Source organism: Nicotiana tabacum, chromosome 20 (genome assembly GCF_000715075.1).
Source record: "Nicotiana tabacum cultivar K326 chromosome 20, ASM71507v2, whole genome shotgun sequence".
Lineage (NCBI taxonomy): Eukaryota > Viridiplantae > Streptophyta > Magnoliopsida > Solanales > Solanaceae > Nicotiana > Nicotiana tabacum.
In genome coordinates, this window is record NC_134099.1 from 31,363,236 (window position 1) to 31,377,815 (window position 14,580).

Below are 14,580 nucleotides of genomic sequence, written 5' to 3' on the forward strand. Positions count from 1 at the left end.
GCAAGAATTACAGTGTAGTGTTTGGTTATCTTAAATTTCTGAAAATATTTATTTCAGTGAAGATACACATTACATGGAATCATATATAATGATGATGCCATTTATGAGCGACGTTTTTTGTCCTTTACAAATAATTTGAAATATCGATTAACAAGCAAAATATTGTTGTTAACTGTTAATTATTCAAAGTGAACACATCCTATCTTCCAATTTTTTTTCTTTGTTTCTAATCTGATATTCGATATTTGCTTTGGAATTCGACTAACCTAAATTGTTGCGAAAAAAATCCACTTTCGAAAAAAGCGTTCCCTGCCAAATTAATACGAACCCCATAGCTTATCTCCTACCTTCCACTCTAAATAAATAACCGTCAAGTACCTTTATGCTTTAACAAAATACGGTCAATAATCAAACAGATTAATTTTCAAAGGCTGGGGCGGATCCAGTGCATTAGTTACGAGTTCCCGAGAATTCAGTAACTTTTGTCTAGATTCAGTATTTGTATTGAAAAATTCATTATATGTATAAGAATATTTAGCTTAGAACTCAGTCCGTTAATCCAGTTACAATAACAACAACAACAACAACAACCCAGTAAAATTCCACTACTGGGGTCTGGAGAGGGTAGTGTATACACAGACTTTATCCTAGTAGAGAGGCTGTTTCCGAAAGACCCTCGGCTCAAGAAAACAAAAGACAAAAGGAGACAATATTAGTATCAGCAAAGAAATCATATGAAAAACAGGAACAACATGAAATTCAAAAGAAAGATACAAAGCAAAAGCGATAGCTAGTAAATAGTTCCTGCGCTGAAAAGTGAAATAGTAAGACACAATATTGCCACTAACTATCTTAGACAAAAACCCTACCAGACTGGTCTCGCAATGGTACAAAGTAAGGAAAGACTCAAACCACCTCCTAACCTACAACCCTAATACTCGACCTCCACATCTCCCTATCCCGTGTCATGTCCTCGGAAATCTGAAGCCTCGCCATATCCTGCCTGATCACCTCTCCCCAATACTTCTGAGGTCGTCCTCTACCTCTTCTCGTGCCCTCCACAACCATCTGCTCATATCTCCTTACTGGCGCATCTGGGCTTCTCCTCTGAACATGCCCGAACTATCTGAGTTTCGCTTCCCGCATCTTGTCATCAATGGGAGCCACATGCACCTTCTCCCAAATATTATCATTCCTAATCTTATCCATCCTAGTGTGCCCGGACATCCACCTCGGCATCCTCATCTCTGCTACTTTCATCTTCTGGATATGTGAGTTCTTTATAGGCTAACACTTAGCCCCATACATCGTGGGTGGTCTAACAACCGCTTTAGAGAACTTACCTTTAAGTAACGGTGACACTCTCTTATCACACAAGACTCCAGATGCTAACCTCCACTTCATCCATCCTACACCAATACGATATGTAACATCCTCATCGATCTCCCTTCCCCCCTGGATAACCGACCCAAGGTACTTGAAGCCGCCTCTACTTGGGATGACCTGTGATTTAAGCCTCACATCCACTTCCACTTCCCCTAACTCAGTGCAGAACTTACACTCCAGGTATTCCGTCTTCGTCCTGCTCAGCTGAAACCCTTAGACTCAAGAGCCTGTCTCCAAACCTCCAGCATATCGTTAACACCGGTTCGCGACTCATCAATCAGAACTATTTCATCGGCGAATAACATGCACCATGGCACCTCCATTTGAATATGGTGTGTTAATGCATCCAGCACCAGGGCGAACAAAAATGGACTGAGGGCAGAATCTTGGTATAATCCCATTTCAACCGGAAAATGATCAGAATCGCCTCCTACTGTCCTAACTCAAGTCTTTGCCCCAACATACATATCCTTAATTGCCATAATGTAAGGAATCGACACACCTTTTGCCTCTAAGCATCTCCAGAGAACTTCTCTAGGAACCTTGAATATTAATTTAAAATTTCTGTAAGAATCGATAAACTTAAAATTCTGGATCCGATTCGGTTATAAGGTACAAATCTCTGTTAAACATTTTACTGCATTGTCAAAAGATTAGAATAAATGCTTGTATCCAAATTGTCATTGATTGGTTAACTTGAAAATTAAAGTTCTTTTCCTTTTGTGACAATTCCTTGGTACTTTCTAATAGGAAGACCAGAGTTTTCTACTCAATTTATAAAGTGTAATTGTTCTTAAAACTTCACTTTTGTTTCTAGGGTCAGAAAAGTTCATCCCATTCAACGACTATATAAGCAAAAAAATTTAAAAAGATAATAAAATAAATGTCGATTGGTACTATAGTGATAAATGGCTGTCAAGAAAATGACCATTTAGTGGCCGAAGTGTGAACCCACTATACCACTTTTTAAATTGTAGGCAAGTACAACCAGTATGTTTTTTTTTCTTTTTCATTCGATATTCGTATTAAAATTTAATTAATTTAAATTTACACTGCGTAGAAGTATAAGCAATCAATGCAAATGTACACATCTGTAAGGTCGTAATATCAATGAAAAATGAACATTCAATCCAACTTTTAGAAAATTTTAACTTTTTCTTTTCTTTTTTTTCTGGATAACAATAAAATATCTATTTTTGTCCTTTATCATTACTTCCCCTTTCAACTACTACCTATCCACTGAGATTTCGTAGAGAGGGTAATAGTCAAGCTAAAGTCTTGAATTATTGCTCAAACGTGGGTGCCAATTTCCAACACTACTTTTACCAACTTGAAGCCTTTCTGGTACAGATAATTCATCATACCTTAAAGTTAAAAGAGTTTGAAAAAAAATTCAACTCCTTCCGGAAAATCATTTAGTATATTTTATTAATGGAAGCTTTTTCGTTCCAAGGGAGAAAACTATTTTCACCAAAAGAATAAAAATAATTTCCCTCACTTATAGACATAAATCGATTTTCTTATAATAATTTTACCTTTTAACTTCATATTATTTGTTCCAACTAATATTTAGACATTATTAGTAATACTCCAAAATTCAAGAGAACCGTTTCTGATTTACTATTATTATTATTGATCTTTAATATATACAATATTTTTTCTGAAAAATATTTTTTTGATCAAACACTACAACAACAACAACGACAACCCAATGAAATCCCATTAGTGGAGTCTGGGGAGGCAGTGTGTATGCAGACCTTACTCCAACCCGAGGGATAGAAAAGTTGTTTCCAAAAGACCCTCGGTTCAAGAAGACGAAAAGAGGCAATATATCAGTACCATCAATAGAAACCATTGAATAAATAACAGTATTACCAGAACCAAAAAATAGATGAAAAGTAAAACAATAACCAGTATATAAAGCCCGGCACTAGGAGGAACAAAAGAGAAATCACCAACCAAACACTAATTTTTTTTATTTTTTTTAAAATTCCTTGAATAATGACATCTTTTGTAACAAAGTTATTTTTCCTTTTTTATATATCTTGTTACTTATTTCTCCATCATGATAAGAATAAGGAAAAATACCAGATTTGCTGCTGCATGTTTGTTCTTGTCCTCTCTGCTTCATCTTTCCAGAAATGAATAACCAACTTAATCTGCTGTTCTCATTCATTTGTCTCCTTCTGTATAGCTTCTTCAATCCATCTTCTTCACTCCCTTTATGCACAGACTTGAGTAAGTTTTTTCAAGATTTTTATGGGGGCAGTTCAATCACTATCAAAATGTCATTTTTACATAAGTTTTTGTTTTCTTTTGCTGATTATATATTGTATATATGTAGGAGCACCTGCTATTCCACAGAAGCCTTTGGCCTTTTGTCCATATAATGGAAGAGTCTGTTGTGACTCTTCAAAAGATCTGCAATTGCAGAAGCTTTTTGAGGGTATGAATATAACTGATGATACAGCATGTAGTTCTGCTGTGAAGTCAATACTCTGCTCAGTAAGTTTCCTAATTTCATTCTTATACATTTGAGTGGATATTGAAGTTGCAGTTTTTCAAACTTCTTCCTTAATTTTTCTTGATGGGGTTAGCTAAATTTATTTTTTAGCCGAGGTCTATCGGAAATAGTCTCTACCTGTATAGGTAGGTCCGCGTACACGGCCATTCCCAGACACCACTCGTAGGATTATGCTGGGATTGTTGATGTTGTAGTTGCTGGATAGCTAATTTGCTTTTTTGCCAAATTCTTGAAGAAAGAATATGAATTTTGAGAACTTGCATAAGAATAGTTTCAACATCTAATGAATAAACTTTGCTTTAAAGCTAATAAAAAAGATTTCCAACATTTGCAGACATGTGATCAGTTCTCAGCAGAGTTGTTTAAGGTGAAATCAAGGCCAAGACCAGTCCCTGTTCTTTGCAATTCAACTGCTACATCAGAGAATAGCTTTTGTTCATCTGTTTGGGATTCTTGCCAAAACATACCAATAACAAATTCTCCTTTTGCACCATCCTTGAAAACCAAAGCAGGAGAGAGCCAAAACTCAAACTCCTCCTTGTTAACAGACTTCTGGCAATCGAAAAACGATTTTTGTGAAGCATTTGGTGGAAATTCTGATAAAGATTCATTATGTTTCAGTGGAGAACAGGTTTTACTCGAGAAAAATGAAACTTTACAGCCTCCCAATGGTATGTGTTTAGAGAAGATTGCTGATGGAGCTTACCTCAATATGGTTCCTCATCCTGATGGATCGAACCGCGCATTTTTCTCCAATCAGCCTGGAAAAATTTGGTTAGCAACAATACCAGAACAAGACTCAGAAGAAGCAATGGAACTTGATGAATCAAGTCCATTTGCTGATTTAACAGATGATGTTTATTTAGATGCAAGATTTGGGATGATGGGAATGGCTTTTCATCCAAACTTTGACAAGAATGGAAGGTTCTTTGCATCATTTAACTGTGACAAAGCTAAGTCTCCTAGATGTGCTGGAAGATGTGCTTGTAATTCAGATGTTGGTTGTGACCCTTCAAAGATAAACTCAGATGATAATAAGCAGCCATGTCAATATCATACTGTTGTTGCAGAGTTCAGTGTTAATGGGATTGCACCAAATCCATCCAAGGTAAGTTTTCACTCTCAATATGTTCTAAAACAGCAGCTGTATCAATGATGGAGTTAAGCTAAACCTTTAAATTTGGAGGGGAGTTAAATTTTATACAGCTGAGCTTCTATACACCTGACATATAAAGAATTTTTATACTATCAGAATATTGGATTCAATAGTAAGAACTTAAAAGTTGAACCTATCAAATGTAACTCCTGGATCTGCTTCTGCTGATGGTGTTAAAATTCTTTACTCTTATCAGTTTATAGAAATTAAACTCAACATTACAATTCTACCTTGAAATAGAATTTTCTCCAATCCCATTTCAAAGGTTTCTTTGATGTGTCTCTAGGCACTGTGTTTTGACTTTGTTAATTGACATTTCATAACTTTTGTAGGCGGAGAAGGCGAAACCATCAGAAGTGAGAAGAATATTTACAATGGGGCTCCCATTTACAGCTAATCATGGAGGACAAATACTCATTGGCCCTGAAGATGGATATCTCTACATTATGATGGGAGATGGTGGTAGCAAGGGTGATTCTTTCAATTTTGCTCAAAATAAGAAGTCCTTGCTAGGAAAAATTATGAGGGTTGATATCGATAACATACCAAGTGAGCATTTCGATTTATTACAAAAATTGACACTAAAACTAAAAGCCTAATTGGCCTGTCTTGAACTTTCTTCAGTTATGTCATGAGATACTGGGTGATTTTTTTTTCATCAGGTCAAGAAGAAATATCAGACCTTGGACATTGGGGTAACTATTCAGTTCCTCGAGATAATCCTTATTCACAAGACAAGGATTTGCAGCCTGAAATTTGGGCTCTAGGATTGAGAGATCCTTGGCGCTGTAGCTTCGATTCAGAAAGGCCTTCTTACTTCATCTGCGCGGATGTTGGCCAGGTAAAGTGATAGTCTCACTTTTGTTAAAATTCATTTCTACAGACCTCTGCACCATGCTGACTTGTAACTTGATGATGAGTTTCTAACAATCATTTGAATCATGCAGGATCAATATGAAGAAGTTGACATCATCACAAGAGGGGGAAACTATGGATGGAGCATGTACGAAGGTCCTTTCCGCTTTAAAAATGCTTCAGCTGATGATTCTATGGATCCCATCTTCCCAGTATTAGGATACAACCATTCTGATATAAATAAAGAGGTTGGATCTGCAGCTATCTCAGGTGGCTATGTTTATCGCTCCAAGACTGATCCCTGCATATATGGAAGGTAAATATGAACACCCATTTAGATATATAATTGAAGCAACTTCAAATTTTGCAAACCAAACTTAACAGAAGGATGGTTAAATTTGCAGTTACCTATATGGAGATTTGTATGCTAAGAATTTCTGGGCAGCTCAAGAAAATCCATACAATAGTGGGAACTTTACAACAAGAGGCATACCATTTAGTTGTGCTCATGATTCCCCTCTCAACTGCAGCTCAGTACCCAATAGTCCATTGCCTGCTTTAGGTTACATATTCTCATTTGGACAGGATAACAGAAAGGATACCTATGTTTTAACAAGCACCGGCGTATACAGAGTGGTTCGTCCAAGTCGCTGCAACTACACTTGCTCGAAGGAGATAGTGAGGGCTGCTGAGAGCCCAGGTCCCTCTGCACCTTCAGATGGTCACATTGCTAAACCAGATTTCTGCTTGGTCCTTGTTCTTTACTGCCTGCTGCATTTGACTAGCTTTATCTTGTAGAAATTTTACTGTGATTATGACATCAGTTATATACTAAGCTACAGTTTGTGGCGGAGCAACTGTATATCTTGTTGCAGAAGAGAACTCAATTGTAAGATTAAAACCATGACCAACCCTAAAAGCATTATGATCGTCCTCTCTCTTAAATACCGAACACTTCGACCACAGAAGACACGGCATATCAAATAATGTAGACAGCAATACAAGGCCTGAGGAAAGGCAGTCCGGTGCATTAAACTCCCGCCAAGGGAAAGGCTGAACCACAATGGGTTTATTATATGTTGTTTTACCTTGTTTTTTGCAAGAGCCTGTTTCCACAACTTGAACCCATGATCTACAAGGTTTTAATTAAATAAAAACATTAAGAAAAAGAATAAAACAGCAAAGCTACCTTAGCTTCGGCGGAAGTGTGAGATACAAGAAAAAAAGAACGGAACAGGTACTTGATTAATACTGCTTTGGCTTTAAATTCGAAGTTTGCAATGCGTGATTTACATATTTACCTCTCCTGAAACTGATGCCACACGTCTATGGCCTAGCTTGCAAACCGTGAGTCAATTAAAACTTCCATACATATCAAGACAGCCATTGATTATCATATAACCTCCTCCAACAGTTTTAACCAGGTTAAACAATCATGCATTCCTTGAACTACTACTTCCATCTATCGAAACAACAGCCTCTCCAGAATCTTATCCTAGTCTTCCGGTGTTCTTTTTACATCTATTCCAAGCTTAGAAAAGCACAATCAACTGGGATCTTTATTCAATACACAGATGGATGTCAATCTTTGATGGTATGTTGTAATTTACTGCATCGCAGTAGAACTCCACGCCCACAACACCTGATTCACGAAGAAAGATGAATGTTAGATCACTCACTACCACTTCTGCAGCTATGGAAATCGAATATAGGTTAAAATAATGCTGCTCCTTGGAACTTCTGACTTTACATTCTCAACGCCCAAGAAACCCCCCCCCCCTACCCCTCCACCCCCACCCCCACCCCCACCCCACCCAAAACAAGAAAAAAACCCACAAAAAAAGGATACCACAGCCACGTACAAGTCCACTCTCCACTCTAACTTTGTACCCTTATAAAAGAAGTCCATTCCAAAGTTATCCGCTTTCCACTTCAAATCACCGGAGGAAACTGAAACAGGAAGTCCATTCTAGAGTTATCTGTTTTCCATACTAAACTACTGGAGGAACTGACAGTCAATTCAATTTTCAACTTTTACCTAGCTTTCATGCTTCTTTCCCTATCCAAGCAGGAATTTCTTAAAGCTGACCATCAGTCCTCCTTTCACCTTCCTGCATCGCATGCTACAGATCTAAGTGAAGGGTAAAAAAAAGAAGAAAAAAAAAGTGCACTACAGCGCTAAATTGCAGCATGCATTCAAAAATTGTATTCAGTTTTAGTTCCTTGAAGAAATAGAAATGACTAACAATACGCAATTACCAAGTATAATGAACTCAGCTGTTTCAAATAATCATCTGATGATTTCAAAGAGTAACAACTTGAATTGGCTTGACCGCACAAAAAGACTTAGCATCATGAGGAGCAAGGCACCTGATTTATTATGGCTAGTTTCAAAATCAGCTACAGGATCACCACTAACACAATGCAGAAAGCTTCTCAAAATGCTCGAAATGCTAATTCAGACTTAAAAAGCTACATTTCTCTCAGGCTCTAGGTTCCTCAAATGAAAAAGTCTGAGAGTGCTTAGCTTCATGAAGCTTTGACACCCGTGAATCTACTAGCAAAGGAGATCAAAGGTCCGAGATTTAATGTAACATGGCCTAATAATAACAGAAAATTGCTGGGAATTTTTCAAAACCTGCAGCCTCTATGTTTTCTTCCTCCGGATTGACACAATTCTGACAATAAGCAAAACCTTTGAAGCAGCTATAAGCAAGATCCCTCTGGCCATCCAAGGACTCTGTTCTTGAGCATGTCGGTGTTCATGCTCTTAGCTCAATTAACCAAACCTACAGTAAAACTGCTAGAGACCTTCTTATCTGATACATGCAAGCCATCAAAGAAAGCCATGAAGCTGTCAAATTTTTGGGACTGCTCGGACATTTGAAGAACATGGCATATTTCTGGGCAGCTAAGTACCATCATTCTTTTCCACAATTTGAAGTCTCTCGAGGCACTAGTTCCTGGATGCTTCAATGACTAGTGATTTTCCCATATGCTGGTACCAAATTTTGACCAACAGTCAGCCAATCTATATATTGCTGTAGCTCAAGAGACCTGAAACAACAAATTTGAAGCTGATTTATCCCCGAAAAAGAAAAAGACTACGTGCTGAAGTATTTGGTACGCTAACTAAAGAAGAATATCTAGCAGTAAGCTAGTCAAACTTTAGCATAATTCTTATGGAAGCTTATTCTTCTATGGTGTGGAAGATTTACCAAGGTTCTTGGATGATGACTACAATTTCAGGTTCCTGCTTTCTGTAGCAGCACAAATACAGCTGAAACTCTTTTATCAGAAGATTTAAATCACAGAGAACTATCATGTATTCCTGTTATCAGTCTTGTCTGAGACACACTTTTCTAATGCTTCATCACAAAGCTCAAGCGCCAAATCAAAGTTCCCTAATTCATAGTTCATATCCGCAAAGATGGAGTAAAGTTCTTTATCTGCCAACAAACCTTCCCTTCTCATCTCTTCAAACATTTCTTTGGCCTCAGAATACTTTTTCCTCTTTAAAAAACCTTTGATGAGTGCATGATAAGTATCTACCGTGGGAGTAAATCCCTTCTTGATCATTTCCTTGTGCAAAAACCAAGCCTCTTTCATATTTCTAGCTTTGCAATGTCCTCGTATCAATATGTTAAAGGTATTGGCATCTGGTACAACTCCTTGGCCCAGCATCCCCTTATAAATTTCTGACGTCATACGCATATTATTTCGAACGCAGTACTGCTTCAGAAGAGAATTGTAGGTGGTAGCATTTGGTATTATGCCCTTCTCCAACATCCACTTCAACAGTTTATCACCCTCTTCTAGCATCCCTGACATACAAAAACCATTCATCAGAACATTGAATGTAACTATTGTTGGTTGAAGTCCTCTGAGCAACATTTGACGTAGTAATCCATGAGCCTCGCCCATCTCTCCAGATTTGCAATATGCATCCATTAGAGTAGTATAAGTAAAAGTATCAGGGTGGATCCCTGCAGCTTCCATATCTTTCATTAACTTTACTGCTTGCTCTACATCTCCAGCTTTACAAAGACCATTAACAAGTGAGTTGTATGTGTAGATATTCAGTTCAAGACCCTTTCCACACATCTCATGGAGAAGTTCGTGTGCTGTATCAAGTTCCCCTAGTTTACAGAGCCCATCTACCAGTGCAGTGTAAGTCACAATATTTGGCGCCAACTGCATCTGAACCATTTTGTTGTGAAGAGAAAAGGCTGCCCTTATCTCCCCTGCCTTGCAATAACCATCAATAAGCGCAGTATAAATGAATTCATCAGGTTCTAATCCCCGGCCAAGCATATCATTTAAGAGCGTATTTGCTTCACCAATTTTTCCAGTTTGACACAGACCAGAAATAAGGACAGTATATGTTACCAAATCAGGAGTAATGTTAAAACACTGCATCTCATTGAACAGTCTGTATGCAGCACTTATGTTCCCAGTTTTGCAGAAGCCATCTATAAGAGTTGTGTAAACAACATTATCTGGAGCGACTCCCTGGGAAGTCATCTCCCTCAGGATTTTCTCGGCGTCAAGCACTTTGCCAGTCTTAGACAAAAGAAGAATTATACTGTTAAAAGTAAAAGCATTTGGCTTCAATCCTTTTACTTGCATTTCTTTGATGATCTTCAAGACTTGTTCAAGCTGTCCAGTAGCACAGTATCCATTAATCACGGTGCTGTAACTTACAATTTCAGGCATACAGCCCCTCAGCTCCATTTGCAGGAGTAAGTTATGAGCTTCTTTAACTTTTCCTATCTGACAAAGAGAATGGATCATTATATTATGAGATTCATTATCCCAGCAAACACCCACTTCCGAAAATTCATTAAATACCTTAAGCATCATTTTGTGCCCCTCAATATCATGTGAGAGACGAGAAAGAAATAAGTTACATGAAGAGACAGATAAAACCAAGCCATAGTGCAACATCTTATCAAAAAGTTTTCTTGCACAATCTAGAATTCCCAACTCAACAAGCACTTGGAAGAAAATATCAAAAACATATGGATTAGAACCCCAATCCTTATAAGTGTATATTAATTTTTCGAGAAACTGAGAGAAGAAAACTGTCACATCTACACTGGGTCTTGTCCAGAAATCATGGATAAGCCTACGTGCTGTCCTTGCATCTTTTTGAGCAGCGGCAATATGCACGACAATACAACGGACTTCAACTGACGGGTCCTTCCGTTGACACCACCAGTCAAAGAAATCCAGAACTAGTTTGTAATCATTCTTCACATTCATGAGAACCCAAATGATGTGGTCAGGTCTGATTTTTGATTCAAAGGGCTTTAAAACACGGTGAATGTGCTCAGAGTAACGTTGCTTAATAGAAGTTGCTACGTGATGCACGAGTTCAGAGTCTCTAATGGAGGCTTTTTTAGGCGAATAATCTGGAAAGGGTCTCGCAGCAGTTAAAGGAAGGAAAGAAAGCTTTTCAACCGCACAATTAGTTGAAAAGCAAGAGAATGAGGTGTGTTTTATCACAGAACCCAAGTATTGATGATAAGATAAGAGTTGACAATGGTACGAAAAAACAAAAATAGAACACCTCCTCATCTCTTTCAAAGAGAGCCATTAAAGCTTGCAAATGCCATGGCTCTCCTCCATGTACAAGACCAATTCAGAGAAACTTCATCTCTTTGTCACCTGTAAAACAAACAGGAAAATCACATAAGACAACCCAGTGTAATCCCACAAGTGGGGTCTGGATGTAAGACATTGATCATGTAATATTTTTACTTAAAAGGCAATTTCTGGCAAATACAATATCTGGAGAAGAAGGGAACTGAATAAAGACAAAAATTAACCTATCTGATAACGCTGCTAATGCTTCACCCATAATAAATATCCAGAAATAAAACAGCAAAGTTAAACATTCAAGTCACCATTCTGTCGCACCAAATTGATGTAGAAGATGTGAGTTCTTTCTTTTAAAGGAGAGATGATATATTCACATCTAGAACAGAGTTTACAAGATAAACTACAGTTCCCAACTAAGGCTAAACACCAGCCGAGAAACAAATGAAAAGTGTGAAACAAACAACACGTAAGTAAACTGACTCATAATTCTTCAATCTATAAGTCGAGCATTGTGCATAGATTTGTTGTGCCAATCCAACACAAACTCTTTTTTTTAATTATTTTTACTGTTTTCAGATTATTCTTTTCAATAGAATTTCTTTTTATTACATTACAAACATCTGAAATGCTCTGAACGTAGCTTGTGCTGTGAGTGCAAGTTAGAAGTGGTTATTATTAAGCATTTACCTGTTATCTTTAATGATACTTAATATGGTGCTTCCCAGCTTTCTCTCTTTAATGTCTACATCTGCAAGAAACTAAGGGCTAAGGAAAATATAATACTCGGCATTAATACTACTGTGTCTGTCTTCAGGTACAAAACATTTCATTATTAATACAATACAGCATTACTAATACAACATTTGGTTTTAGCCTTTTAGGTAAAGAGAACTCTGCACAAAAATACTTGCATAAGTTATAGCAGGGGCGTATCTAGGGGGTTCTATGGGGCACGTGAACCCATGATCCCCTCCCTAAATCATGTATAGTAATGTTATATTTTATTTAAAATGCTAAATATATGTGTGCACCCAAGCTCAACATATCATATGATGCGATGATTATTGGATGCACCTCTCTGAGTGGATTATGAGCTCAAATCTCATGTCAATCTTATTTTATTTATTTAGAACTAGGCGCCCACGGGAGATGGACATGTCTGGTGTCACTTTTTGCATATTAATTAAGTACTTCTTCTTTTTCTTTCTTTCTCTGTTTGATTTATTCTTTTAGAATTTCACGCATTGAAATTCCTATTATTCTTTGGTTACAATAAAATTTTATATGATTAAACAAAATGTGCATATTAAAACTAGTAGTAGTGAATGATCTAGCATATAGTCAATGGATTCAAATGATCCCAACATTTTCGATAGGGAGTAAAGAATACTTATATAGATGTAAGAAAATTACTATATTAATATTAAATTTGAACTTATAATTCCAAAAGTGTAATGGATGCAATAGTAGAACTAAAGGTTAAATCCCTAAAATTTATATTCTGGATCCACCGCTTCGTAATAGTGCACCCATCCTCCTAAATTCCTGGATCCGCCTCTGAGTTATACGAGATTAACTTTGTTACTTATACATACTATGTGGAATAAGAATATGTGTATTCAGCATCCCAAGATAAAGCTATTTCTTATTTTGGTATCACAAACTCTGTATAACAATCCATGTATTATCGTTCATCCATAAAAATCCACATATTATTACTCACAACAAGACTATAATCCTTGCATAACTAGTAGTTATAAGATGACCCCTAAAAGTTAGTGCAAATCAATAGCAACACAATATACAAAGTTTTCATTTTTTTGTGAACTTATGAGCCTACTTTCAAGTGAAAATACTCAAATAATTGATACTATAATTTTTTTTTTGTAAGGGACAAAAGTAGGCAATGGAAATTGATACTATTAACTGTCATATAATAAACTAACAGAAGTTTGGCTATAATCAAAGGGGAAGCAATGAAAATGAAAATGAAAATTAACTTGAAAACATATAAAATTAAGTAATGAAAAATCGAATTCCAAGCGTACTTTATTAGGGTAAAGTAGAAAATAGTGGAGATAGCGAGCAGAGAGGAACATACCACCCGATTTTTCGCCGGAGAAGAAAGCAAGTTTCCCTGTTGGGTTTGTAATGGACTCTGGGCCTCTCAAAATCCATTTTCAAAACTGATGGGCCGGACATATATTGAAGTTAAGAACTTTATGGGCTTCCATTTTTAAATGTAGAGGGCCATATCCAAAAGGCTCGAAACAGTAAATATTTCACCTCGTAACCAGTTTTGCCCGCTATTTAAGCTATATCCAGTGTCTCCAATTTTTTTAACTGGTAGCCAATATTAAACGAAAATACTTTATTAATAAAATCGAGTTTTTGAAATTTGTGAACCAGAAAATCTTGAAATCTATCGGTTGATGCTGTTTTGGGATCTTCACCTAACTAGTTTTGGTTTGGTCAATTGAAATTTGGGATTCCGTGAAATTATTATGTGTTTATAGATTTGGTAGAAGATTATACCTTAAATTTGGGTGAATTTGATCAAAATTTCAGCTGCAGCTTAAAGGAAGAAGGCAAACAAACTGAAGCTGCCAGATTTTGCCAAGTTCATGCATATACGGTTGGACTTTAGCCGTATGTGCTTAACTTCATACAAAAATGCATAAGCTTCAGCCATATGTACGAAAGGCCTGAATTTTAGCCATATATGCTTGACCTTTTATGCAAAAGATATTTGAATTTTAGTCATATATGCCTGACCTTTATGCTAAAATACATGAACTTTAGTTATATGTGCCTAAATTTGCAACTTAGGATGCAAATTTTTTATTACCATATGTCTAAAATTGTTTCGAAATGGTTAGACTAGCAAAATTTTAAGAACTTAGGATATGGCTTAAATAGCGGTCCAAATATCGGCTATATGTGCACTTACGCCTTTGAAACACGTGTATGGGTGCTTAGCAAGCGAATAAATAAGATTTTAATAGCATATTTGGTCAAACTTCTCCAAAGCTAAAAAAAGTGTTTTTGTTTCAAA

At 36.8% G+C, this 14,580-nt stretch overlaps 2 protein-coding genes across 13 annotated transcripts; one reads left to right on the forward strand and one right to left on the reverse strand.

Moving 5' to 3' along the window:
* The first annotated feature begins 3,441 nt into the window (after nucleotides 1-3,441).
* LOC107769084 (HIPL1 protein) lies at nucleotides 3,442-6,843 on the forward strand. The gene is made up of 7 exons (XM_016588274.2): nucleotides 3,442-3,624; nucleotides 3,731-3,891; nucleotides 4,245-5,018; nucleotides 5,399-5,615; nucleotides 5,729-5,907; nucleotides 6,014-6,237; nucleotides 6,326-6,843. The coding sequence occupies exons 1-7, from the start codon at nucleotides 3,528-3,530 to the stop codon at nucleotides 6,717-6,719; spliced, it is 2,046 nt and encodes a 681-aa protein (XP_016443760.2). The 5' UTR covers nucleotides 3,442-3,527; the 3' UTR covers nucleotides 6,720-6,843.
* LOC107769083 (uncharacterized) lies at nucleotides 5,527-14,147 on the reverse strand. Of its 12 annotated transcripts, none has more exons than XM_075239888.1 (8): nucleotides 13,627-14,147; nucleotides 9,140-11,591; nucleotides 8,560-8,978; nucleotides 7,960-8,032; nucleotides 7,784-7,871; nucleotides 7,223-7,563; nucleotides 6,330-7,053; nucleotides 5,527-6,222 (listed from the first exon to the last, which is right to left on the reverse strand). In XM_075239888.1, exon 2 carries the CDS (start codon nucleotides 11,499-11,501, stop codon nucleotides 9,243-9,245), a length of 2,259 nt encoding a protein of 752 aa, XP_075095989.1. In that variant the 5' UTR covers nucleotides 11,502-11,591; nucleotides 13,627-14,147; the 3' UTR covers nucleotides 5,527-6,222; nucleotides 6,330-7,053; nucleotides 7,223-7,563; nucleotides 7,784-7,871; nucleotides 7,960-8,032; nucleotides 8,560-8,978; nucleotides 9,140-9,242. The 12 variants fall into 12 exon arrangements, with proteins under 12 accessions (XP_075095989.1, XP_075095985.1, XP_075095987.1 ...); XM_075239884.1 differs by having other exon boundaries at nucleotides 8,181-8,978; XM_075239886.1 differs by lacking the exon at nucleotides 7,784-7,871.
* Between the last annotated feature and the right edge of the window lie 433 nt (nucleotides 14,148-14,580).

Coding starts and splice junctions, on each gene's coding strand:
- LOC107769084 (XM_016588274.2), top strand. CDS start 3,528: ATGAATAACCAACTTAATCTGCTGTTCTCATTCATTTGTCTCCTTCTG. Junction 3,892..4,244: donor TGAAGTCAATACTCTGCTCA/GTAAGTTTCCTA, acceptor CAACATTTGCAG/ACATGTGATCAGTTCTCAGC. Junction 5,616..5,728: donor TGATATCGATAACATACCAA/GTGAGCATTTCG, acceptor TTTTTTCATCAG/GTCAAGAAGAAATATCAGAC.
- LOC107769083 (XM_016588273.2), bottom strand. CDS start 11,501: ATGAGGAGGTGTTCTATTTTTGTTTTTTCGTACCATTGTCAACTCTTA.